Here is a 27280-nt window from a genome sequence, read left to right on the forward strand (position 1 = left end):
TTACGTAGATACTTATATAACAAGAGAGAAACAAATGCCCACAAAGTTTTTATTGACAAAATTCAAAATATGATAATAATAGAGTATAATTTTTTGTAATACAATGAGAAGAATGGAATTCTTTTGGGGGGGTGATAATATTTCACATAACTGGGGTACAGAATTATTGTTCCCTATGATCAAAAATCAATTGTACTGCCCAAATTGCCGTCTTTACTGCCTGGAGCCATCATTGTACCAGACATGGCGACACATCTCCTACCATAGGAAAAAAAAAATAACCATAAAGCTTTACTAAAGCAAAGCCATTGAACTGCTGTACAGGAGGGCAATTTAGGATATTCAGCTTCTATTTCTGACAAAAATGTACAGATATGAAAATGATTAAGTCAAGAGAGCAAATGAAGTTCACCATTGACACTGTTGATTTAATTGCACATGATAGATTCAAATATTTTTTGCAAATTACCTACTGATGAATAAGACAATGAATAACCATAGTCTACAAACACCTAAAATTTCACAAGCTTTGTAAAAGCTAAGCCTTTTTCTACTCCACACATATTTTGACCAGTATCAGTTGTAGCACATCATAGTAGATCTCAATTCAGGTTGTACTGAATTAGCGTTTTCTCAATTTCTTTGAAAATATTCTCACCCATATTTGTTCCGCATAGAATATTCATAAAGATTAATTCTTCAGTCACTTAAACCTTGGCATTAACTCATCCAATAAACAACAACTGAGCAGTATCCATAATATCTGTTGACTCATCAAGAACCAAGGAAAACCACTTGAAGTCATTTGCCTTGTTTTTGTTAGGACATTGCTCTCAATGTCCTCAACTCTTCAAGCAGCTGCTCTTGCTGGAAATTTTAAGTCTTAAACATGCTTATTTTCTCTGGATACATTTCTGTATCCATCTCCTGCAATTAAATACAATTTAATTACTTCATCACTGGTAAATGAGGAATGTGATTTTGGAAACTGGAGGAAAGGGGATCCTTGTTATATAGAGACAGAAAGCCTAACTGAATTGTGTCCTACAGTTGTGTGGAAAGCTGAATTTGTAAGCAATGAACTTGGGTATTTAGCTGAGGAGATTTCTAAGCAAAGTGTTGAAGGTGCAGCCTGCTTTCTTCTTACTGCTTATAGTAAAATGTGAGAGGAAAAAGATAAATTGAGGAAAGAACTAATAAGCAAAGGAAGCAGGACTTGGAATTTTGGAAATTCTGCGCCTATCCAGATTGCAAAAGCTCATCCAGACACTAAAACAGATTCACTGTCAGGAAAGAAGGCTCTAAAGAGAAAGCCAGGGCTAAAGCTAGACAGCCTTTGGCCAGTGCTTCTGAAGGATCAGAAGATCTGAATATTCATTCACACAGAGGGCTCTTTGAAGCATGTGACTCATGGATCCTCTGAACCATCTCAGCAGAAGCCAGAAATAGAGATAGGATTATTCAGGAAGGATATGTGTAGGACCTGTTTGTCTAATGGACTGAATTCCCACGGCATAAATGGAAGACCCACCAGGTTCTTAAGAATGTTGGATCAGTAGGAACACTGCCAGCTTGGACTGAAGGGAACAGAGAAAAGACAAAATGAAGTAAAGCTGTTGGACTCCAAAAATTCTACAGGCAGTAAACAGGCTGATAAAATCTACTCAGTCGAAATGTGTGCTACTCTTCAAGAAAAAGGAAGGATGATTCCAAGGGCAGAGTATTGGGCCTAGGGTAGAGCTGAGGGCACAGAGGGTGGAGCCAAGAGCCCAGAGGATTATTCTCAGACCTTTGAAACCTAATGAAGTTTGGCTGATTAAATTTCAAAATTTCTGGCGACTGATGATTGCTTTCTCCTTTCCATTTTGGAATTGGAATGTCTATAACTGTTATCCTATGGCTGTCCCACAATTGTATCTGGGGACTAAATAACTTGTATTACGGTTTCACAGGTCCACAGATAGAGAGGAGTTTTGCCCCAGGGTGGATCATACCCAGAGTCTTATCTATACCTGATTTAGATGATTTAGGTGATGAGATTTGTGACTTTTGAGCTAATGAGACTTAGATGAGGGTTTGGACTTTGAGTTGATGCTGTAATGGGTTGAGACTTTGGGGGATGTGTGGATGGGGTGAATATATTTTGCAGGTGGGATGAACGTGATCTTTGAGGACCAGAGAGCAGACTGTGGTAGGCTGAATAATAGCCCCCAAAGTTACCCAGGTCCTAATCCCTGGAACCTGTAGATGTTACCTTATATAGCAAAAGGGCCTTTGTCAATGTGATTAAGAATCTTCAAATGGGAGATTAGCCTGGGTTATCCAGGTGGGCCCTAAATCACAAGTGTCTTTATAAGAGGGAGGCCAAGGGAGATTTGACTACAGAAGAGCAGAAAGCGATGTGACCATGGAAACATAGAGATTTGGAGACTCTATGCTGCTGGCTTTGAAGATGGAGGAAGGGGCCGTGAGCCAAGGGTTCAAGGAATAAAGCTCTAGAGGCTGAGAAAACAAGGAAACAGATTCTCCCCTAGAGCCTTCCTCTGAAGGGAGCACAGCCCTGCCAACACCTCGGTTTCAGCCCAGTGAAACCATTTCAGACTTTTGGCCTCCAGAACCGTAAGAGAATAAATTTATATTATTTTAAGCCACCAATGTGATAATTTGTTACAGCAGGCACCGGAAGCTAATACATCATCTAACACATCATAATTCAATGACAAAATAATCTACATTCGACCATGACTTAAACGCATAACATTTGAAGTCTATTTTTCTTTTCTTGTTTTTACATGATGGGTATGCATTGATAATGAAAAAATAAATCAAATGTCATAATAGGGTAATATACGTAGCACCTGAAATGCTGTCACATTATAACTGCATTGTTGCAATTTGTAGTGTGCTGTGCAACAGTGCTAAACATTGAGATGGCCACAATTGGTCCCTGACACAACTACTCATCTCTGCCATAATAGCACAAAACAACCATAGACAATCCATAAATAAATGAACATGGCTGTGTTCCAAGAATATTTTGTTTACAGACACTAAAGTTTAAATTTCATACTTCAACTTTTATGTGTCACAAAACATTCTTCTTTTGATATTTTTCCAATCATTTAAATATGTAAAAAACATTCTTAGCTCACAGGCCATATAACAACATGAGGAAGTCAATTTTGGTCCATGGCCATTGTTTGCCAATCTCTGATCAACACTTCAGATAAGAGAAAAATGAAGCTTCTAGCTGCAACATTTTGGAGGGGACTTATAATTTGACAGCCCCATACTCAATGTTTTATATGAATTCACATCTACATCCTCTAAGCAATCTTCTGAGGCAAATACTATTCTTATACTTATAATACCATATTATAATATATTATTATTATATTATACAGATGAGGAAACTAAGGCAGAGAAGTTTTCAGTATCTTGCCCAGAGATGTCAATCCTCTGCAGCACTGTCCAACAGAATTTTCTATATGATGAAAAAATTCCATATCTGTTCTTCAAATATAGTAGCTACTAGTCACGACTATTGAGCACTTGAAATGTGTGACTAAGACTGAATTTTTAATTTTATTTCACTTTAATTAATTTTATTTTACTTTTAATAGCCACATTGGACAGTACAGCTCTAGTGGGGAGAACGAAAGTGTGAATAGAGACTGAAAGTGAATTTAAGTAAATTGTCTATAGTGTCCCCCAGCTAATAAATGGAGAAGCAAGGATTTGAACTAGGAATTTCAAATCCCCAAGTCAACTTCTTGGCACCAAAACTACCAACCGAAAGCCAGCAGCCACCAGTAGTCTCTGGCAGGCATTAGTGGAAGTCAGTCTTCGTAATGGTTCTTCGGTATTCAAGGAAAATCAAAATTACTGATGTGAACTGTCCAGGGCCCTGTCCTAGGCAATCCAATCTCCTGGAATTGTAATCTAAAGACTAATTGTAGGTATTTTTGAGAGGCATCATAAGGATGTCCTTCACATCAGCCTCTGGAGAACTGTTTCCATGCCAGGGGGCCCAGAGGAAGCTCCATGTTGGCCTTATAGCTACATCACAGGCAATTTTCTCCCATGAGAGTGTAGGAGAAACCCATTTCCATCTTTCTGAGGAAGATGTCAGACACGGGAGACCTGTGTAGTTTGAGAGGTTGTGAGGTATGGAGGACATGAAGGGTGCTGACCCAGCTATTAGCCCCAGCCAAAATGGCAGCCCCTTGTGGGGCATTTTTACTTGCAGTCCATTTGGAGCAGAGCTCTGGTTCTTCTAGGAAAGCAGTGGTGAGTGGTAGCTTTGGACCATGGGGGCAATGACACAGTTGTGTGTGCCACGTGAGCTCCACAGCACAACGTAAAATGTCCTCTATTCTTTCCAGTGGGAAAAACAGAATGTATGATGTCATCCAAGAGACAATTGAAAATGATTTCCCAACCTTCCTGGGCAAGATCTTCGCTTTCCTCGCTAATCCAGGCCTGATCATTCCAGCCATCCTGCTGATGTTGTAAGTTAGCCGAGGCCCATGGCTCTGCCTCATGGAAACCTCCCCTTGCAGTTGAGACTCCTTGGCAGGTCCTTCTTTCTTGCCCCCTTAGTCTGGATTTCCCAGAAGCAGATCCTGAGACAAAGATTCAAATGTAAACAGTTTATCAGGGAGGGGAGTAAGGAAGTGAGACAGAGAAGGGACAGGAAGGTGCGTTATTACCACTAGGATGACTTTAATCCTGCTGGGGAATTCTGGGAAACAGTGTGCCTCAGAGTCATCCCACTCAAGGGTGAGTTTTCCGGGGCATTTGTACACCAGCTCCCATCAGCCACTGGTTGAGCTGCTGGGAGATGTGGAAGGGGAGAGGCATTGATTACTTCCCCGGCAGTTTGGGCCAGCTGCATTCCTGGGTAGAATGGTTTCTGTGAGAGGGTGGGAGGTGGAGGAGAAGCTTCAGGCACAGAAGGAAGGAAAAAAGAAGGCCAGAAGAGAGTCAACTCTTCTTCTTTAATTACTGTCATCAAAAATATACCAGTGAAAATACGAGTACTTTTTCTTTAAAAAATCTATTTTGGAATGCTCTTTTAAAATTATGAAATATTCCTAACATACAGAAAAGTATAGACAATCATGTATAGGATCACAAGATTAAACAGATGTTAACATTTAGCAACATTTGCTTCAGATCTCTTTTTTTTTTTTTTGTCCTGAGGAAGATTAGCCCTGAGCTAACATCTGTTGCTAATCCTCCTCTTTTTGCTGAGGAAGACTGGCCCGGGGCTAACATCTGTGCCCATCTTCCTCTACTTTATATGGGACACCGCCACAGCGTGGCTTGACAAGTGGTGTGTCGATCCGCGCCTGGGATCCGAACCTGCAAACCCCAGGCCACCGAAGCAGAGCGCATGAACTTAATCGCTATGCCACTGGGCCAGCCCCGTCTCTCTTTTTAAAAGAAATAAAATATTACGGATACACTTCAAGCCCCATCTAATCCTTCTCCCTTCCTCCCTCTCCAAAAGTAACCACTATTAGGATTAGTTGTAATCTTTTGCATGTACATTTTGGTACTTTCATCACGTGTGTATGTACTATTGTTTTCTGAGTTTTAAAATTGTTCATGAATGGTTCACAGTACACAGCTTTCCTCATTCAACATTATGTTGGGAGATTTACCCACGTGGATACATGAGCACACATTTTAATGGCTCTCCTGTGTCCCGTTGTATGACCAAAGCACAGTTTATCTATTCCCCTGCTTAGACATATTTAGGTTGTTTCCACTTTTTTTGCTATTTCAAGTGTGCTCCTTGTATATGTCTCCTTGTGCAAATCTGAGAGTTTCTGTAAGACAGACCTCTAGAAGTGGAATTGCTGGGTCATGGATATGTGTTTCTTCAATCTTTTTTTTTTGCTGGGAAAGATTCACCCTGAGCTAACATCTGTTGCCAATCTTCCTCTCTTTTTTTTTTCCTCCCCAAAGCCCCAGTACATAGTTGTATATTCTAGTTGTAAATCCTACTAGTTCTTCTATGTGAGCCACCACCACAGCATGGCTACTGATAGACAAGTGGTGTGGTTCTGCAACCAGGAACCGAACCTGGGCCACTCAAGCAGAGCACACTGAACTTGAACCACTAGGCCATCAGGGCTGGCTCAGTCTTTTTTAGATAGTGCTGAATTGCTCTCCAAAATAGATATATTTCCTTACATCCTCGATTTCAAACATCATCTACTTCTAGTCCTGGCATGAGAGTGGGCTGACATCATATAACAAGCTGGACTGTCCTGTTACCTCCTGAGGAAACTCTGGAACCCAGACACCAAACTTGACCCTTGAAGGCAGCAAAGGAAAATGCTAAATTTGGAAACAGCCTCAGGAGGAACACAACCACTCATGAGCATTTTATCCTCCCTGCCTCCAGTTCCTCCGTAATAAATGGGTAGTTAATTAGGAAAAAGGGCAAGATCCAGCGCAACGTAGAGGTCTTACAAAACAGATATTGGTCCCTTCGCCTGTCCTCCCTTCACAGCTCTGCCACAGTCCTCTGAGTCTTTGCTTCAGGAGGCTCATGTGACAGCCTCTGACCCACACTCTGCCCCAAAGACAATGTGGTCCCTCTTCTCTGGTTGGAGAGAGCTCACAGACTCTACCAAAGTGGCTACGAGTGGCCCCATCCTGAGGGGAAGGCTCAGGAGACCCAAGCTGGAGCAACTGAGGCTTGAAATTCACGGAGAAAAGTCACAATTAGGATGAACCTAAGAAGCTCCCAGGCAACGGGCTGGCAGAGCACCCAATTCAGGTGGCACCCTGGCTTTTGGGGCCCCTCCCTTCTCAGGTGGTACAGTCCAGGTCTTAGGCCCAGATCCTAGGTCTTGAGAAAGGGAAGCCCTGGCTACAGCCTCAAAAGACACCCAGTCACCCAGTCAGCCAGTGGGGGCTGGACTATGAAAACCACCAGCCCACGACAGACAGTCCCTTCAGCGCTCCCTGGGCAGGGGGCCTTCGGGGCCTCTGGAGTTGTGTTTCTAGGCAAACTTGGAGCAGGCACTGAGCACCTCTGTCTCCTCTCTCAGCATTCGAAGACTGCAGAAAGAGCTTTGGCTTCAAACGTGGGCTCCAATGAGTGCTAATGGATGGGGTGACCTTGGGCAAATTACTTAACCTCTCTGAATTCCAGGATATCGATCTGTAAAGAGGGGAGTCATCCTTTCTACTTCATGAGGTTTCCTCAAGACCAATGAGATGTGGGTGGGATGCACATGGCACAGAGCCTGGCACAGGGCAGGTGCCCGGGAAACACAAGCAGCTTCTGCAAACAAGAAATGCTGCTACTCCCCCACCTCCTCAGATTTTCCAGAAGAGGGATTCCTTTAGCCAACCTTTATTGAGCACTCTGAGAGCTAGAAATTCGTGTAGGTCATTTCCACGTTCAATAAAACAGAGGGAGAAAGGGAATGTCCAGGACCTTCTCCACGTTGAGTGGGCAACTTAGGATGGTAGGACCTCCCTCCACCCCACCCAGAAGCAAAGCCTTGACACCTATTCCAGGAAGCCTGCCTTGATTCCTCGGGAAAGGCAGCCAGCTCTTGCCATTTTCCAAGATCGCAGAATCACAGGAGGCACGCTTTTCTCTTGCAGCCTGGCCATCTACTACCTGAACTCAGTTTCCAAAAGCCTTTCCCGAGCTAACGCCCAGCTGAGGAAGAAAATCCAAGTGGTGAGTCTGTTGGGAGTTTTCATTCAAAAAGATGTCATGTTTTGGTTTGTGGCTAATTTGCTCTGTGAGCCCAGTTGTATTCTTTAAGTGGCTTTCTTCTAAACCAAATCCAAAAATACCTGTATTATAGGAAGCCACCTTGTGAGATTCAACAACAGGTATTTATATTCTGAGGACATTTGGGACTACAGAACAATAATGACTTAAATTTTAAGAGGTTGCTAAAGAACAGGAGAAATTCAGTGGATTCAACCAATGTTCATACATAATAAAATCACTACCAACAATAATTCCTACAGATTAAAAATAATACTATAAATGCTAAAAAAAATACTGTTGTCAAAATGACATATTGCCTTGTGCCCCATGGCCTCGGCGGTCTCTTAAGACCCTCCGCACGCGGGCAGCCTCTCTCAACATCAGCTGACACCCTGACTTCTGACTGCTCTCTTCAGTTCTCCCAGCCCCACCCCCACGTCCTACACTTGGTAAAGGGTGGACCCCAACCCTCCCTAAGCCCTGTCCTGCTTGCTCCCTTGCTCCCTCTTCTGGAACTACCCTCATCTGCCTCGCATCCAGTTAGTTCCTCATCTGCACTTCCTTCTATTGATCTCACTGTCCTCCTGCCCCGGTATAGAAAACCACTGAGGGGCCGGCCCCGTGGCGTAGCAGTTAAGTGCACGCTCTCCACTGCTGGCGGCCCGGGTTCAGATCCCAGGCACTCACTGATGCACCGCTTGTCAGGCCATGCTGTGGCGGCATCCCATACAAAGTGGAGGAAGATAGGCACAGATGTTAGCTCAGGGCCAGTCTTCCTCAGCAAAAACAGAGGAGGATTGGCATGGATGTTAGCTCAGGGCTGATCTTCCTCACAAAAAAAAAAAAAAAAAAACACTGAAACATGGGATTGGAGAGCCTCTGTCCTCCCCCAGTCAGATGTTCCTTCAGATGCTGTGCAAACCTGAGTCTGGGGCTGCCCTCTCCAAACAGTCATGAGGACCAATACCAGGCGACTGAAGGTAGTTACCAAGAACTGAAGACAGAGCCCTTGCCCTCCAGACTTACCATCCTGGGCTCTGAGCCTCAAAGACCCATTTCCCTGGCCAGGACTAACTGTTAATTTTTTCCCGCAGCTCCGCGAAGTTGAGAAGAACCACAAATCTGTCAAAGGCAGAGCCACAGCCAGAGATTCAGAGGACACGGCTAAAGGCAGCACCCAAAATGCCACCCAGCTCCAACTCACCAAAGAAGGTAAATTCTATTTCATAATGATTACTTGTCACAAGGCCATATGGAAAGGTGGAAAGAGTGTATGTTGTGAAATCACATGGGTCTGGGATTGAAATCAGATTTCGGACAATCATTAGCTGTATGAAGTTGGGCATTAGCTGTATGAAGTTGGGCAAGTTACAATAAGGATCAGTCGTAGCACCCACATCACGGAGCAGGGAAAACGAGATGGGATTGTGTGTGTAAAGTGCTTCCCAGAATTCCTGGCACAGAGAAAAAACCAAGGAATCCAAGCTGGCAGGAGTGTCTGTAAAGCAGGGGATGCCACCACTTTCTCCTCTTGCTCATTTCTATCCCTTGAGTCTCTCATCACATTTTCTATGGTGACAGTTCTTCTTATGTTCCTTGCAATTTAGTCTCATTTCTGAAATGACTTAGTCTTCTGCTTCTTCACTTTCTCTCCTGAGTCTGTCAGATCCCATGTCACATCCTCATCATTTCTGCTACTTAATCCCCTGTAGGAGCACGATTGGTGTCCCACCCAGATCCCTAGGTGTTGGCCAACATGGATCACAGCTGCCAGGGCACAGAGGAGGTATTTGTTTTCTACGTTGTTTTGAATGTTCTCTTAGGAGGAGAAATAGGGAGATTTGCATCTGGCAGCTGCTGCTCCTACCAGAACAAGTTTGTATTCTCTTAAAAAAGAGAAGCACTGGAATTTATAGAATAAAGGGTGAGAAAAGGCGACATGAGAAAGTGTCACAGGGCTTCCGAGGGGAGTGAGCACAGACCATCTCCACCCTGGGAGTGAGGGAAGCTAATGTGAAAGAGGCCATCTCTGAGATGATCCCGTTTTCTAAGGATTGTCCCTATTACAATTAAACGACATGCTGTACTATTGGCCTTTGGTGTGAGAATTGAACGAGATGCACAAGAAATGGCTGATAGTTTAGAAGTTTGAATTTTTAGTGCAGAAATTATTTACCATCTGTTTGATGCCTTTATGACATATAGGCAAGACTACGAGAAACAGAAACAAGAAGAATTTAAGCACATAGCAGTATTTCCCTGCAAGATGAAAATTCTCCATCAGTTTGTTTTCAGTTCTCGAGGTCCAATAGGGAAGGGAGTGACTGCGGAAGCAGGTCAGGAGAAACGGGCCCCCGCGTGCATCCCTAGCACACATTCTGTTGATACTGGAATAGTAACAAGTATTGAAATAACTCATAAACAAGTAGATGTTGCAAAAAGGGGACAAGAAGTCTGTGTCAAAATAGAACCTGTCCGTGGTGAGCCTCCCAAAATGTATGGAAGACATTTCGAAGCTGCAGACATTCTTGTCAATAAGATCAGCCGGCAGTCCATCGATGCCCTCAAAGACTGGTCCAGAGATTAAACGCGGAAGAGCGACTGGCTGGCAGCTCATTGTGGAGCTGAAGAAAATATTTGAAATCACCTAATTTTTGTACACGGGGCAGGAAATGGAGTAAATGCGATATTATGTTGTAGTATCACCAACAAAAACAAGACAAAAAATGGCACAGACGTATTTGAACATCGATGGACTTAAGTATGGAAGGAAAAGAATAGATCTATAAAACGTTTTTCATGAGAAACCAAGAAACTTACCCTGGTTTGACAGTGGTCAATTCATGTCTCCACAGTCCCAATGTGCCTGCCCACTTTACCCACTCCTTTACCCTCCTTTCTCTGTGGGCTGCTGTTTTAAAGTCTGCCCTTGCCCAAATTTGAATTTTTATTATAGATCTAAAGCTCTTTCAGTTGTATACTAATTAAGTCAGTGCAGCAGTATGTGATTTTTAAAAAGTGAAAGTGTTATCTGAACACGTCAGTGGGACTAGGGTGTCGGAGAGAGCTTAGGAAGATGGTTAACCTTTTGTCTGGAAAACTCCAATAGCCTCTATTGTTGCCCTCACTTAGCCTCTCTTCTTGAAGTATTTGCTAAAATGATGCTAGCTGCTGTTAACAAACAGGCCCCAAACAGCTAATGGCTCAAACACAATAAAAGTTTACTTCTCACTCAACATAAAGTCCAAATTCGGTGTTTTCACTGGATGGCCACTTTCTTCCCAAGTGATGATGCAAGGACCTTGGCTCCTTCCATCCTGTGACTCTACCTGCATCGAGCTAATGCAAGGGGAGGACCCTAGAGGACCCACCCAGAGGTGGTGCACACCTAAGCCTGGACTTGGGTCACAGGTCACACTCATCCACAATGGAAACTTAGGGCATTTCTGTGTCCCAGGAACCGGGTTTGGTGAAGAACAAGCCAGTAATTGTCCCTAACTTTGAGTTAGGGAAAGGGAAGGAAACGGGTAAGTGAAAGAGCTAGAAATTGGATCTGATTTCCAGGAGCACCATCCTGGGGCTGCTCCAATTTACACAGCCCCTTCCATCACCATATTGCACCATGGCAGCCACCTGCGAGGCTCTTATTATTGTCCCAATACTATAAAGAAAACCCAGGTTCAGAGAGTCTAGCGTTCAGAATCTACTACTCCAGCCAGCTGACAATACTCCTCCAGCACATCTGTTAATGTAAAGACTAAGCCAAGGCACTCCTAGATGCCTGAGGGCAATCTGACTATCCTCACATCACCAAATAGGACTGAAATCTATGTGCAGCACAGGGCAGCTCCAGGGAGCTGCCATTCGTACCAGGAAACTGTAGGAAAATCTCCCACATCCTCATTCTTGTCTTGTTCATTTTTCAGGGGCTACACCTCACTCTGCCGGCCAAAGCCAGACCCTGGACAAGAAGGCACAGGGCCCTGGGACATCTAGTTCTGCCAGCAAGACAGTGCTGCCTGCCTCCCAGCACCTCCCTGTGTCTCGGCCCCCTGGCGTCAGACCAGATTCTGGCCGAGCCCGGCCTCAGACTCATCCTTGGAGATCAGCCTCTGGAAAACGTGCTCAGAGACTGCCCCACTGACAGCTGGGACTCACAGGAGCACCATTCCGGGCCGATCCTCGGGCCCCACCGGCTCACACCCCCCCATATCAGTGTTCTCTCTTCCTCTCTCCTCTCATTGAATGTGGGAACTTTGATTACTTAGTCTCAGGCCCTTGTTGGCTACAAAAAGGAGAGGACAACAGCTTCCTCTACCCATTAGAGGAGCTGAGCCTCTGCCCCCCTCTCCCCCCCCGCCAACTGCCCTGGTTCAGGCAGCTCTGGGCCTTGCACTCACGGTGGTCTCCCTTGGCTCCAGACTTCAGGAGGAGGGGGCAGGGCTGTCACCACCATCATAGACTTTTTTCATGGTGCCCATGTTGGGACACAGGTTTCTGCCAGCTCTACCAGCTGGGAGGAGAGTGCAGAGGGACCCACCTTTCTCACCATCACCTCTACCCAAAGGAGGTAAGGTGGTTTAAATAAAGGGTAAAGAAGCCAAGGAAAATAAAAGTAAATGAACCAAAGTCTAGCCATGGTGAGTGGGAAGATAGTGATACCCCAAAACCCAGGCTGAGGGGAGCTGATGCCTTTAAGCACCAAAAATGCATTGGAGCCTCCTAGCTGTAATGCAAACGAGTGAGTGAATAGTGTAGTTCTTCTTATCTAATTGAAGGAAACTTCAAGATTGCTCAGGGCATAAAAATCTTTCTCATGCACCAAATTCTAAAAGGAATTTGATATCCCAGACAAGCAAAAATTAAAGGAGTTTGTCACCAGGAACCAGTACTACAAGAAATGTTAAAGGGACTGATTTAAGGGAAAATGAAGACCACAAATAGGAAAAATTATCTATTTCCAGGATAAGAGGGTAATGGATACAAATGCACAAAAAAGAGGTTAGATATGATATCAAAAACATAAAAAGAGGGAGGAGGGGAGTTAAAGAGTAGAGCTTTCAGACAGAGGTCAAACTAAAGAGACCATCAATTCTGTATAGAAGAAGAAAGGAACAGAGAAGGACTACTAAAACACTGAGAAAAACAAAAGTTAAAAAATGGCAGTAAGTACATATCAATAGCTACTTTAAATGTCAATGGACTAAATGCTCCAATTAAAAGGCATAGGGTGGCTGATTGGATAAAAAAACAAGACCCATATATATGCTGCATACAAGAGACACACTTCAGACCTAAAGACGCTCACAAACTGAAAGTGAAGGGATGGTAAAAGATACTCCACGCAAATGCCAATGAAAAGAAAGCTGGGGTAGCAGTACTCATATCAGACAAAATAGACTTTAAAACAAAAACTGTAAAAAGAGACAAAGAAGGGCATTACTTAATGATCAAGGGAACAATCCAACAAGAGGATATAACACTTGTAAATATCTACGCACCCAATGTAGGTGCACCTAAATATATAAAGCAATTATTGACAGACATAAAAACAGAAATAGACAGTAACACAATAATAGTAGGGGACTTAAGTAACACTCCACTTACACCAACGGATAGATCATCCAAACAGAAGATTAATAAGGAAACATTGGCCTTAAATGACACACTAGAACAGATGGACCTAGTAGATATATACAGAGCATTCCATCCAAAAACCAAAGAATACACGTTCTTTTCAAATGCACATGGAACATTCTCCAGGATTGATCACATATTAGGCCACAAAACAAGTCTCCATAAATTTAAGAAGATTGAAATAATACCAAGCATCTTTTCTGACCACAACGGTATGAAACTAAAAATCAACTATAGGAAGAAAATCAGAAAAGCCACAAATACGTGGAGATTAAACAAAATGCTACTGAACAACAACTGGGTCAATGAAGAAATCAAAGAAGAAATCAAAAAATACCTGGAGACAAATGAAAATGAAAATACTACATGCCAGAATTTATGGAATACAGCAAAAGCGGTTCTAAGAGGGAAGTTTATAGCAATACAGGCCTATCTCAACAAACAAGAAAAATCTCAAATAAACAATCTAACAATGCACCTAAAGGAACTGGAAAAAGAAGAACAAACCAAGCCCAAAATCAGTAGAAGAAGGGAAATAATAAAAATTAGAGCAGAAATAAATGAAATAGAGACCAAAAAAACAATAGAAAAAATTAATAAAACCAAGAGCTGGTTCTTTGAAAAGATAAACAAAGTTGACAAACCTTTAGCTAGACTCACCAAGAAAAAAAGAAAGAAGGCACAAATAAGTAAAATCAGAAATGAAAGAGGAGAAATTACAACAGACACCTCAGAAATACAAAAGATTATAAGAGAATACTATGAAAAGCTATATGCCAACCAATTCGACAATCTGGAAGAAATGGATAAATTCTTAGAATCATACAACCTTACAAAACTGGATCAAGAAGAAGTAGAGAATTTGAATAGACCAATCACCAGTAAGGAGATCGAAACAGTAATCAAAAACCTCCCCAAAAATAAAAGTCCAGGACCAGACGGCTTCCCTGGTGAATTCTACCAAACATTCAAAGAAGACTTAATACCTATCCTTCTCAAACTCTTCCAAAAAATTGAGGAGAGGGGGAATCTCCCTAACTCATTCTATGAAGCCAACATTACCCTGATACCAAAACCAGACAAGGACACTATAAAAAAACAAAACTACAGGCCAATATCACTGATGAACATCGATGCAAAAATCCTCAACAAAATACTAGCAAATCGCATACAACAATACGTTAAAAAGATTATACACCATGATCGAGTGGGATTTATTCCAGGTATGCAGGGATGGTTTAACGTTCGCAAATCAATCAACGTGATACACCACATTAATAAAATGAAGAATAAAAATCACATGATCATCTCAATAGATGCAGAGAAAGCATTTGACAAGATACAGCATCCATTTATGATAAAAAACTCTGAATAAAATGGGTATAGAAGGAAAGTACCTCAACATAATAAAGACCATATATGACAAACCCACAGCTAATATCATCCTCAATGGTGAAAAACTGAAAGCTATCCCTCTAAGAACAGGAACCAGACAAGGATGCCCACTGTCACCACTCCTATTTAACACAGTATTGGAAGTCCTAGCCAGAGCAATCAGGCAAGAGAAAGAAATAAAAGGGATCCAAATTGGAAAGGAAGAAGTGAAACTGTCACTATTTGCAGATGACATGATTTTATATATAGAAAACCCTAAAGAATCCACCAGAAAACTTTTAGAAGTAATAAACGAATATGGTAAAGTTGCAGGATACAAAATCAACATACAAAAATCAGTTGCATTTCTGTACACTAACAACGAAGTAGCAGAAAGAGAAATTAAGAATACCATCCCATTTACAATTGCATCAAAAAGAATAAAATACCTAGGAATAAACTTAACCAAAGAGGTGAAAGAGCTGTACACAGAAAACGATAAAACATTGCTGAAAGAAACTGAAGAAGACACAAAGAAATGGCAAGATGTTCCGTGCTCTTGGATTGGAAGAATTAACATAGTTAAGATGTCCATACTTCCTAAAGCAATCTATAGATTCAATGCAATCCCTATCAAAGTTCCAACAACATTTTTCACAGAAATGGAACAAAGAATCCTAAAATTTATTTGGAACAACAAAAGACCCCGAATAAGCAAAGGAATCCTGAGAAAAAAGAACAAAGCTGGAGGTATCACACTCCCTGATTTCAAAATATACTACAAAGCTATAGTAACCAAAACAGCATGGTACTGGCACAAAAACAGACACACAGATCAATGGAATAGAATCGAAAGCCCAGAAATAAACCCACACATCTATGGACAGCTAATCTTTGACAAAGGAGCCAAGAACATACAATGGAGAAAAGAAAGTCTCTTCAACAAATGGTGTTGGGAAAACTGGACAGCCACGTGCAAAAAAATGAAAGTAGACCCTTACCTTACACCATACACAAAAATTAATTCCAAATGGATTAAAGACTTGAATGTAAGACCTGAAACTATGAAACTTCTAGAAGAAAACATAGGCAGTACGCTCTTCGACATCGGCCTTAGCAACATATTTTCAAGCACCATGTCTGCCCGGGCAAGAGAAACAATAGAAAAAATAAACAAATGGGACTACATCAAACTAAAAAGCTTCTGCACAGCAAAGGAAACCATCAACAAAATGAAAAGACAACCTAACAATTGGGAGAAGATATTTGCAAACCATACATCTGATAAGGGCTTAATCTCCAAAATATACAAAGAACTGATGCATCTCAACAACAAAAAAACTAACAACCCAATTAAAAAATGGGCAAAAAACCTGAACAGACATTTCTCCAAAGAAGATATACAGATGGCCAACAGACACATGAAAAGATCTTCAAAATCATTAACTATCAGGGAAATACAAATCAAAACTACAATGAGATATCACCTCACGCCCATCAGAATGGCTATAATTAACAAGACAGGAAACAACATGTGTTGGAGAGGATGTGGAGAGAAGGGAACTCTCATACACTGCTGGTGGGAGTGCAAACCAGTGCAGCCACTATGGAAAACAGTATGGAGATTCCTCAAAAAATCAGGGATAGAACTACCATATGATCCAGCTATTCCACTACTGGGTATTTATCCAAAGAACTTGAAAACATCAACGCATAAAGATACACGCACCCCTGTGTTCATTGCAGCATTCTTCACAATAGCCAAGACTTGGAAGCAACCTAAGTGCCCATCAAGGGACGAATGGATAAAGAAGCTGTGGTATATATACACAATGGAGTACTACTCAGCCATAAGAAATGATGAAATCCAGCCATTTGTGACAACATGGATGGACATTGAGGGTATTATGCAAAGTGAAATAAGTCAGAGGGAGAAGGTCAAATACCGTATGATTTCCTTCATTAAGTAGTAGATAATAACAACAATCAACAAACACATAGAGACAGAAAAAAAATAAATAAATAAAAATAAAAAATAAAAGGAATTTGATAGTCTGCTTTTGTATAAGGGACATTGAAGATGGTTTCTTTGAGGCGTTTTGCAAAAGTTGCCGTGCAGAGCTTTGTCTCTGGCGATTCCCCATTCACCTAGTATCATATCGTGGTTCTGTGCAGAAGTCTCCTGGGGGGCATAAACCAGGGAGGCCAGACCATTGAGAAGGCCTTGCCAGCAAGGGCAATGGCTCAGCAGGTGGGAGGACAGGCCAGGACTCCTCAACAGTGAAGGTATCCGGCAGGCATTCTCTCCTTTCCTCTACCCCGTGCTCCCAGGCCCGGGACAGCGTGCTGCTTCAGGATCAAGGGACCATCTCACCCCACGTCTCTGAGTGTTCTAAAGGGAGTCCTCTCCCTCAGCCACCCCCCAACCATGTCCCCAAGGTTCTCAGGCAAATCCCCCACACCCTGGAAGTCAGGCCATGTCCTGGTGGAAAGATGGAGATTTTACAGAGATTTCATAAGCTGTACAATTAAAATAATTTCCAACTTCCCTCTCAATTCTTTCCCCTTCCCAACCCAGCACCAAAACTTCACACACAACCAGGGATTGGGTGGGAATGGGGACACATGACAGGGAGAAACGATAAATTATTTTGCCCCAGTCCATCTCCAAGCAAGGCTAAAGATGTGGCCAGTGCCTCATCTCCATGAACCGAGGTCCAGTCCTCAATCCAAAACTGCTTGTGTGTTGTATGTCTTCTTCTGGAAGGACACTCCCTGGCCTTGAGCTAACCTAACTAAGACCTTGACAGGGAATGCAGGCAATCTAACAACAGATCAGGACTAGAAGGCCCAAAGATGGCCACCACACCAACGCCTGGCCTTCAAAGTCATCCTGCCTGAGGATAATGCCAGCCTCTGGGTAAGGGAGCAAGAGTGGCCTCAGTCATCAGCCTCCTAGTGATTACTGCCAGGCTTCCGATGGTTACCAATATACCTAAACACCCACCATAAACACAAACAAATTATTCTGTTCTGATGACGCATAATTTTACGTGAGGGAATGTTTGTTATCTATTGCTACACAACACATTATCCCCAAAACTTAACAACTTAAAACAATAAACTTTTATTATCTCGCACAGTTTCTGTAGGTCAGGAATTTGGGAGCAGCTTCACTGGGCAGTTCTGGTTCTGGGTATTGCAGTCAAGATCTCAGGTGGGGCTACCGTCTTTGGAAGACTTGAGTGGAGCTGGAAGATCTGTTTGAAAGATGGCTCACACACATGGCTGTTGGTAGGAGGCTTCAGTTCCTTGCTGGCTATTAACAAGAGACTTTGATTACTCCCCACACGGACCTCTCCCTGGGACTGCTGGGGTGTCCTCATAACAAAGCAGCTCGTTTCCCCCAGAGCAAGTGATCGAGAGAGAGAGCAAGGAGGAAGCACAATGCCTTTTATAACCTAGTCTCAGAAGTTATACCATCAGTTCTACCCTTTTCTATTCATTAGAACTGAGTCACTAAGTCTAGCTCACACTCAAAGAGAAGGAGATTAGGCTTCATCTCTTGAAGGGGAGGGTTATCAACGAATTTTTGGACATATTTTAACACGAGATTTCCTAATTCAAATAGTTCCAAGAACTCTATCAAGAAAACTATAAAGCTTTTTTGAGAGACGTCCATCAAAGGATGAGTTAATGGTGGCCCCTGGCATCCATAAGCAATAGGAAACTTCTGGGGAGCTAGGGAGATGGGTAGAGGAAGAAGGCATGGGTAAGAGAGGAAGGGTGTTGATGTGGTGTGACATTATAGTTGCCACATGTTATTAGATAACAGTCTAAGGGTTGCTATCATCTTTGCGTTCTTAGGTTTGACTTTCCAGCTCATTCCATCTTAAAACTTCACTATCCAGTCTATCCAGGGGCCATCAGGCATGAACACCACTCTTCCTTCTTCCCTTCCTTCCTCTCTTTCTTTCTTTCTTTTTTCCTTCCTCAGCTCACCTAAGAATGATTTGAACTAGAAAGTCTATCTAACAATTTATCCAGAGAACTATAACTGGTATCTTACTGATATTACCCTAGTTTGTCTGTGCATTCCTTAGTGGGGGGAAATGAAACAGACACTGAATTTTATCTGTCTGAGGCTATTTTTCCAGGCTGATAATTTCATTCCTAATAATCTACATGCTTGATGTCCATAAAGAGCTCCATTGTACACAGAATCACATACATAGGAACACACTTTTGGTGCAGATCAAGGGGGACACCTGATCTCCCGGTGACTTGCACACTCACAGAAACTGGGGAGTGACACACCAGCCAGCAAGGAGACCTGGGGAGAGTACCAACAGCATCCCCTACACTGGTGATCCTCAGTTCAGTAAAGTCCCTTCGCATATGCTCTGTGGATCCCCCCCAAAGCTGAGGCACCAAAGTTCCTCATGCTCTACAAGGGACCGTAAGGAATAAACCCGCCATGCAGAAAGAGACATTTGTCTCTCTTGACCTTGACAGAAAGTAAAAGAGAAAAAGTCTCCCTTGGAAATTTATATCCACAAGGCAGTCCTCACCCAGAGGATCTAAATTCCCATACCAACTGAATGTTCCAAAGAACAGAAATTTTATTTTAAAGTGATCTTAGGTTACTAATACCTCCAAGAAATGGAGGGGGGTGGGGGCAAAGAAATGAGAAACAAAACAAATAGAAAGCATATAAGATGACAGAAATAAAATATATCGGGAATCAAAATAAATGCAAATGGACTAAACCCTCCAGACAGAAGACAAAGATTATCAGATGAATATTTTAAAATCCCATGTGCTCTTTCCAAGAGATACCTTTACGATCTAAGGATAGGGTGAGTAGGGACTTTGTCCCTTTTGGTTCCTAGGGCACAAAAAGCAAAACACAATTTTCAAGGGCAAAATAACCAGAGGAGTGAGTGCCATCCAGTTTTGCAAATTGGGCTTGTTTTGAGTGCTAAGGATTTCTACTAAAGACAGCTGTCTGTGGTATTGTGCCAGATAATTTATTCTTCAATGCAGTATTAGTTTGGAAGATGTGAAGAAAGGCCCAAGATCATGGCTGGGACAGATGAGGTATACAGAACATACAGGTATCTATATCACTGAACCATATCTGGAAAATGGGCCATATAAACCCAACCTTCAAATTCTGTTATGAAGATTCAACAAGGTGACGCATGTTAACACTAAGTGCAAAGCATTATGCCAAGTGCTCAATAAATAACAGGTGCTATCACAGGATAAGATCAGTCAGCCTCAGGCTCAGGTTGTGAACACTAACAGCATAGGCTGAATGAAATTTTACCCTATAATCCTCATTAACTCTGGGCTTCAGAAGCTGCGCCCAAAAAGACAAGGAACTCTGGGCTAGAAGATCTTGTCAGATGCTTTCATTCTTCTGTGTCTATGGAAGGAAATGTTGCATATATGTGTAACTCATTACCAAAGACTCTTGCAGGGTTTCTTTCCACGTTTGAGAAAAGGGCCAAGGAATTGCTAGAAGCCTTTCAAATTTGACCTGAGGGTTTTCTCATTCACAAAATAAGTGTAAAGTGCCGCCATCTTGTGGTTGTTTCCTGGAATTTCGTTTCCTGAAGCTCTCCCTAGTCATGGGAATTTAAATAGCACATTCTGTTTCCAATGGTCCGCATTCGTGTTGCCCTGAGTAAAAACTCGGGGTTGATTTACACCAAAATGACACAGTGAGCCATAGGCTGGGCTAAATAAGAGAGGAATGGATGCTATAGAGTATGATCCTTCCCAATGGGTGAACAGTCTTATCTACGCAGAGAAAGGAAAGGCCCCAAATGCCACACGGCTTTAAAGCTTGAGCCTGGAGCCCGCCTGGGAAACCCGAAGCTCCCCTTCAGACCTGCTGCCATGCAGAACATTTCCTCAGCTGGAACTTTTTGGGAAATCTGTCTTGCACGTAACCCCGAAATTAATACCTGATTAAACACTGCTTGATGGAGAAAAAGAGTATCATCAGACCCAAGCCTCTCGTCCTGGCCTTCATTCAAGGCTTCTTTATGGCCTAGAACTTACATGCTAGATCCTTCAGTCTTTTGTCCAACTACTGACCAGGATGAATCTTACACCTCTAGCAAGTTCTTTTGTTTCCAGCTTTTGCTTCCACTCTCTTTCCATCCTGCATCTCTAAATGACCTACACATTCTTTTATGAATACCCCAAATCCCTTCTAGCTGTGAAGGCTTCCTCAGGAACACTGGCCCAAACTGGCTTCCCCTCAGCCTCCCATACTACTGCATTTCGGTACTTGATTATGGTCAGTCCCCCAGCATTATGCGTATGAGCTCTGCTCCAATGTCACCTCTTCGCTGAGGGCCTCTATAAAACAATGCAACATTCCTTCACACTTATCAACACCTGATGTATTACATATCTGCTTGATTTTCCGTCTCCCCCTAGAATGTAAACTCCATGATGGCAGTGACTTGGTTTATTTCCTACCATATCCGCATGTCTGTGAGGTGTCTGCAGACTAAAATGAGTCCCCCGGGCCTAATGCACATAAAATGATGCTGGCTGTCAGGGCCACACAAGCACTTAAAGAACTGAGCAGAAGTTGACAGAAGCTGGAATGATACAATCAGGGTAGCAAATCAGATGTTAGGAACCTCACCAGCTTGTGGCACCTCAAACTTGTTTTGACCAATAACATCTTGCCTCCTCATCCAAAAGGTAAGTAATGTCTTTGCCACTGCAAAATCCAATGCTACCAGGCAGTGATGGGGGGGCCAGGATTTTTCAAAGAGAAAGAGGAGGAAATAATACTTAGAAGAAAGCACCCATCGGAGGCAAGGAAGACACCAACCTTTACCATCCATTTAAATAATGTGCAGATGGGCCGGCCCGGTGGCGCAGCAGTTAAGTGCGTGCGCTCCGCTTCAGTGGCCCGGGGTTCACAGGCCCGGATCCCGGGCGCGCACCAATGCACAGCTTGTCAAGCCATGCTGTCACGGATGTTAGCCCAGGGCCAATCTTCCTCAGCAAAGAGAGGAGGATTGGCATTGGATGTTAGCTCAGGGCTGATCTTCCTCACAAAAATAAATAAATAAATGTGTGGGTCATAGAAGCAATCATAATAGAAACTAGAATAAATTTGGAATTGAATTATAATGAAAATATTGCACATCAAAATTTGTAGACTAAACTATAAGCAGTACTTAGAGGAAAATGCATATTGAAGAAGTTTAAATGAATGAGCCAAACATCCATATTAAGAAATGAAACCGAGAACAGCAAAATAAAGCCAAACAAGTAGATGAAATGAAATATAAAGAGCAGAAGTTAATTAAAAAGAAAATAAACACAAAATAGAATCAACAAAATCAAAAGTTTACTGTTTGAAAAGTGAATAAGATTGAAAATTTTCTCACAAGACTAATGAACTAAAAAAGAAAGAAGGTAAAAATAAATATTAAGGATAAAAAAGAGATCATAACTACAGATGCTGCAGAAAAGATTAAAAATTTTCCAATTCAAATCTAAAAAATGGGACAGCATCGATGAAAAAATTGCCAGAAAACTAACAAAATTGCTCCAAGAAAGTAGAAAACCTGAATAATTCTATGACCATTATAAATTTGATTCAGTAATTTAAAATATGCTTTCAAGATCTCTTTGTTTTGGTGTTTTGTTGTTTTATTATAATGGGTGCAAGTGTGGATTTCTTTTTACTTATCCTGCTTGAGATGCATTCCTGTACCTTTGGATCCATGCTTTTCATCACTTCTGGGGAAACTGCATCCACCCTCTCTTCAAATATTGTTCTTCCTGGTGATGGTTAATTGTATGTGTCAGCTCGACTGGGCTAGAGGATGCCCAGATAGCTGGTAAAACATTATATCTGGGTGTGTCAGTGAAGGTGCTTCCGGAAGAGATGAGCATTTGAATTGGTGAACTGAGTAAAGCAGATGGCCCTCCCAAATGTGGGTGGCCATCAGCCAATCCTTTGAGTGCCAGAATAGCACAAAAAGGTGAAGGAAGGGCAAATTAGTTCCATCCCTGCTTGAGCTGAGACATCCATCTTCTCCTCCCCTTGGACATCGGCGCTCCTGATTCTCAGCCTTTCAGACTCACATCCAGACTTACATCAGCAGCCCCCTACCCCCATTCTCAGGTCTTTGGTTTTGGACTGAATTACAGCACCAGCTTTCCTGGTTCTCCAGCTTGCAGATGGCAGATCATGGGACTTCTTGGCCTCCATAACCATGTGAGCCAATTCCTACAATAAATCTCCTCTTATATATACCTATATATGTCCTATTGCTTCTGTTTCTCTGAAGAACTTTGACTAACACACTCCATTTTTCCTTCGTATCTTCTGGGCAGAACAAGGGCTAAACCCTTTCATTCCAAACTCTACGTCTCCTAATTGCTCTTTCACCTTTTTACCTCTCTTTGTTGCATTCTGGATAAATTATTTCATTATATCTTCCAGTTCACTAATATTCTCTTCAGCCTTGCCTAATTTGCTAATGAGTCATTGCATTTCTTTTAAATTTCAACAATGAGTTTTTTATTTCTACAAGTATATCTGTTCATTTCTGCCCTGCTCCCCTGACCATGGCACAGATGAAGCTGTATGCCTCGAAAACAGACACTGACAATCTTTTTCTGTAAAGGGTCTAGTAAGTATTTTAGACTGTTATTTACTCTGTCACATATTATTTTTCTACAACCCTTTAAAAATGTAGAAATCATTCTTAGCTCTTGGGCCCTACAAAAATAAGCCACAGGCCAGATTTGGCCCGTGGGTCACAGTTTGCTGACCACTGCTGTAGAGGTCCCACACTCCACCCAATGCAATGGTCAATACAGCACAGTATTCATGAGGGAAGTGTGAGATTAAAAGTCCCTCTGGTAATGAGCCTGGTCCTCCCAGCCTATATATGGCAGGCAGGTGATCACAAAGATTATGTATGCACCATTGAGGCACACCATGTATGCCTCAATGAGGAAACACATGGGTGCCACATGGCATGGAACCAGTAGACACCTGAAGTAAGGAGACTGAGATGTCAGTGATTTTGAGCATCTGGCTGAGATCAGCAAGTCTGAGGATAGAGTGCACAGGCCTAGGGACCAGTCCAAAGCAGCCACGTTACACCAGAGATTAATGGGGTCCCAGACACAGCACTAGAACCTGAGCACAAAGACCCGAGATATCCCCCCGCCCCTTCCCCCTACAACTAGGCTGTGAGAGTGCTCTCACATAAACCCTGGTGCCATTTTGAAAAGAGCAGAAGACGACAGAGGAAATCTAGAAGACTTAGCAACATTGTTTAAAACAGAAACAACTGAGATACCAATAACTGTCAAGTTTACACACTGAGTATATTTTCCAGATTCCAACATTAAATCAGGGTGACAGTAAACTGTCGATCTACTGCCACTGGAAATTGAAAAGTGGAATGCACAACTGTTTTACCATGTGAAACTAAGCTGTGTTTAGAGACGATCTGCCTACATGTGTAAGTTAATGGCTAAAGTGACAGAAATGAATCAGGGTAGCTGGGTGTATCAAATTGGGGTTCTAGTAGGTTCTATGGGAGGTGATAGGAGAACTGGGACGCAACGGAGAATAGGTAAAATGAAATGTTGTTGTGCTACTTATTGATAAAGGGGACAAAAGAACAAGATGAAAGACCACTAACATTTGTTGAGTTCCTACTACATGCCAGGTACCACACCTGTGTCACACCTGGTAGATGTTCAATAAAATGTTTGTTGCAGAGATGAAGAATCCTCACTCTTCATTCTGCAGAAGAAATGAAAGCTCAGGAAGATTAGGTGATTAACTTAAGGTCACCTGAACCCAGGTTTGCTGACTCTGATTCATGTTTACCGCTGCTTAACAAATCATCCTGAAATTTAGTGACTTAAAACCACAATATTTATATTTTTCACAATGCTGTGGGTAGATGGGGCTCAACTAGGTGGTTCTTCTGCTAGTCTTATTTGGGGTCACTCATGTGGCTGCAGTCAGATGGTGGCAAGGGCTGGAACACACAAAATGCCTTTACCCAGGTCTTCTTTCTTGACAGGGACAGCTGGAAAGCCGGACCTCTCCATCAAGTCTCAGGGCCTTTCCTTCTCTATGTGGTCTGTCCAGCAGAGTAGCTGAACTTCTTATAAGGCAATTCGAGGGCTCCCAAGAATGCAAAAGTCTGAGGCCTGGAAATGGCACAGAATCACTTCTGTCGCGTTCTATTGGCAAAAAAGAGTCACAGACCCAGCCCAGTTCATTGTGGGAGGAGACTATACAAGGACCTAATACCAGGAGGCAGGGGTCATTGGTGGTCATCTTTGGAGACTAGCTACCGCAGGTGATCCTGGGACACCAAGCCCTTAATCTTCCCATTACTTCATGCCACGATGAACACCCACAAATAGAACATGACTAGATACTCCACCTTAGAGAGATCATTCTGGCAGTGGAGAGAAAGGTGTTTTGGAGAAGGGGAAACCAAAGGTTTTGCAAAAGTCCTGAATTAGGTAGGACTGGTGGTAGTGGTGGTGGTCAAGACCTGAACCTAGGCAGGAAAAGTGAACCTAGCAAACAGGCCAAAAAGAAGGAAGATATGGTCTCTAACATGACGCAGTACAGATGGCCCATTCTGGGCAGGCAGGATTATGAAGTATCGGGGAGACAGTTTAGTCAAGAGATGGAGGTGAAGAAGCCAAAGGAATATTTTTAGTGTTTACACCATGTCCCTATCTAATCATAAGTGTTTGTATCTCACTAAGTGAAGTGCACTTTTCTTCGGCCACCCCTCTAAGCTAGCAAACTGCTTCAGCACAGCTCCTTTATAACCAGAGGACTCAAATCTACTCAAAGTACGACTGTGGTGACTCTCAGGCTTTTTGTATTTAATCCACAAAAATCTGCATTTACATAATTTACTTATATACTACATATATTTGTATCCATATTTCTCCATGTATACATGTGTATATTTATACATACATGTATACATATGTAAGTTTGGCTGAGACAAAAGTTTCACAAATCATACCCCTCCTCACTCTATGTGACATATTATTATTTCCTATTCTCTTTCATCCTATGTTTTTAATGCCGGCCAAGAATGTCTAAAGTCATTCTACAAGCCATTAATAGACTCCGACTTCTCCTTTGAAAACTGCTATCTTAGTAGATAAGCCCCTGTAATCCCAGGAATATTTAGGATTAAGTATAGAAATAATGAAGTAAATCAAAGTCACAGCATTAATATTTTCCATTACATTTTGGAATCACCTATTTAATTTGGTATTTATAAAACAGAATTTAACATACTGATGTATGTAATAGATTAGTTTTGCAATTCAATTTTAAAATGTGGAGTAACTGATTCAGACTCAAGGTTATAAGTGGATATATGTAACAGAATGTAACCACATTTGTAAGCAATACTCAGATTATGAGAGTTTAAGATTTACCAACCATCTTTTTTAAGTTTACTATATTAGGTTTTAAAAGTGAGCTCAGTACTTGGATTTTGTTTGTCAAGTAACTGAATTGCTTAAGAAAATAAAATATATTAAATTTATAAATGCACTTCAGTTATGGGAATTTAAGTTTAAAACCATCCCCTTAAAATGACTTTAATTTACCAGCATGTATACTACTTTAGGATAACCAAGTTTTGGATTTGCAAAGGTAATTTCAAAATAGTCGCCTGAGTGCCCAAAAGCCTCCCTCTAGGACATGGAAGCAGGTCCGATCCATTCGGAGCCAACTGGGTGTTAAGAGGCGAGCAACACGTGGCCCCGCAAAGGAGCTGGGTTCTGCTGAAGTAGGGGAACGAGAAACCGACCTGGGAGGAGGCGGGATCGTCTTCCTTTTCTACTTTGTCTCCGGCCACCCTCAAGTTTTAAAAATAATAAGTAAAATACAATGTAACAGTACGAAGCCAGCCACCAAGAGTCACGATTCCTCAGGGTCTGCGCCAGAGCGCCCCAGGCTCCGCTTCCGTGCCGGAGAGGAAGAAAGAGTGCGCGGCCACAGGGCTCCTGGGAGGGTCGTCCCCGACTGGGAAGCGGGGACAAAGGGGTTCCGGGAGCGTGGGGAGCATGGAGGGGTCTGGGGCCCCAGGTCACAGCTCTGCGGAAAGCCGGGTGGGCAACAGTTTCTGCCGGGGGATGGTCGCCGCGGCCAGCGCGGGGCCTCCCGCCCGGGTGTCACCGAGCTCTGCTGCCCGTAATTTATATGACGAAAACATGAGGGATTGGACTATTATTCAGAAAAGCGGCTTTCCAAACCATTCTGCGGCCTGCAGGAACAGACCAGTCCCGCGCGGCCGCGGCAAGCGCGCCCGCCGACGCCGCAGCAGAAGCCGGAAGAGGCCAGCCCCACCCCCCGCTCCGGGCCATACCACCCCGGCGGATTCCCCCTCCGAAGGCCCGGAAAGGTATCGCCCCCGGCCTCTGATTGGCCGACGGCGCGGGGGCGTGGCCTACGGA

General features: G+C 42.7%; 1 protein-coding gene and 1 long non-coding RNA gene across 3 annotated transcripts in view; one reads left to right on the forward strand and one right to left on the reverse strand.

The window, feature by feature from the left end:
* The window catches only part of TMC2 (transmembrane channel like 2), a 74573-nt gene extending 62676 nt beyond the window's left edge, over positions 1-11897 (forward strand). Inside the window, exons 17-20 of the mRNA XM_004433835.3 lie at positions 4386-4511; positions 7636-7714; positions 8848-8965; positions 11680-11897. Coding sequence (XP_004433892.2) covers positions 4386-4511; positions 7636-7714; positions 8848-8965; positions 11680-11897 — 541 coding nt within the window. The remainder of the gene's footprint in view (positions 1-4385; positions 4512-7635; positions 7715-8847; positions 8966-11679) is intronic.
* LOC147914269 (uncharacterized) lies at positions 1-27111 on the reverse strand. Of its 2 annotated transcripts, none has more exons than XR_015555628.1 (3): positions 26635-27111; positions 24472-24575; positions 1-4625 (listed from the first exon to the last, which is right to left on the reverse strand). It is a non-coding gene; the product is annotated as an uncharacterized LOC147914269 (long non-coding RNA). The 2 variants fall into 2 exon arrangements; XR_015555627.1 differs by lacking the exon at positions 1-4625 and adding an exon at positions 17233-18083.
* Positions 27112-27280: the final 169 nt, after the last annotated feature.

This window comes from Ceratotherium simum, chromosome 21 (assembly GCF_057802395.1).
Source record: "Ceratotherium simum simum isolate JZ-2026a chromosome 21, ASM5780239v1, whole genome shotgun sequence".
NCBI classification, from domain to species: Eukaryota; Metazoa; Chordata; class Mammalia; order Perissodactyla; family Rhinocerotidae; genus Ceratotherium; species Ceratotherium simum.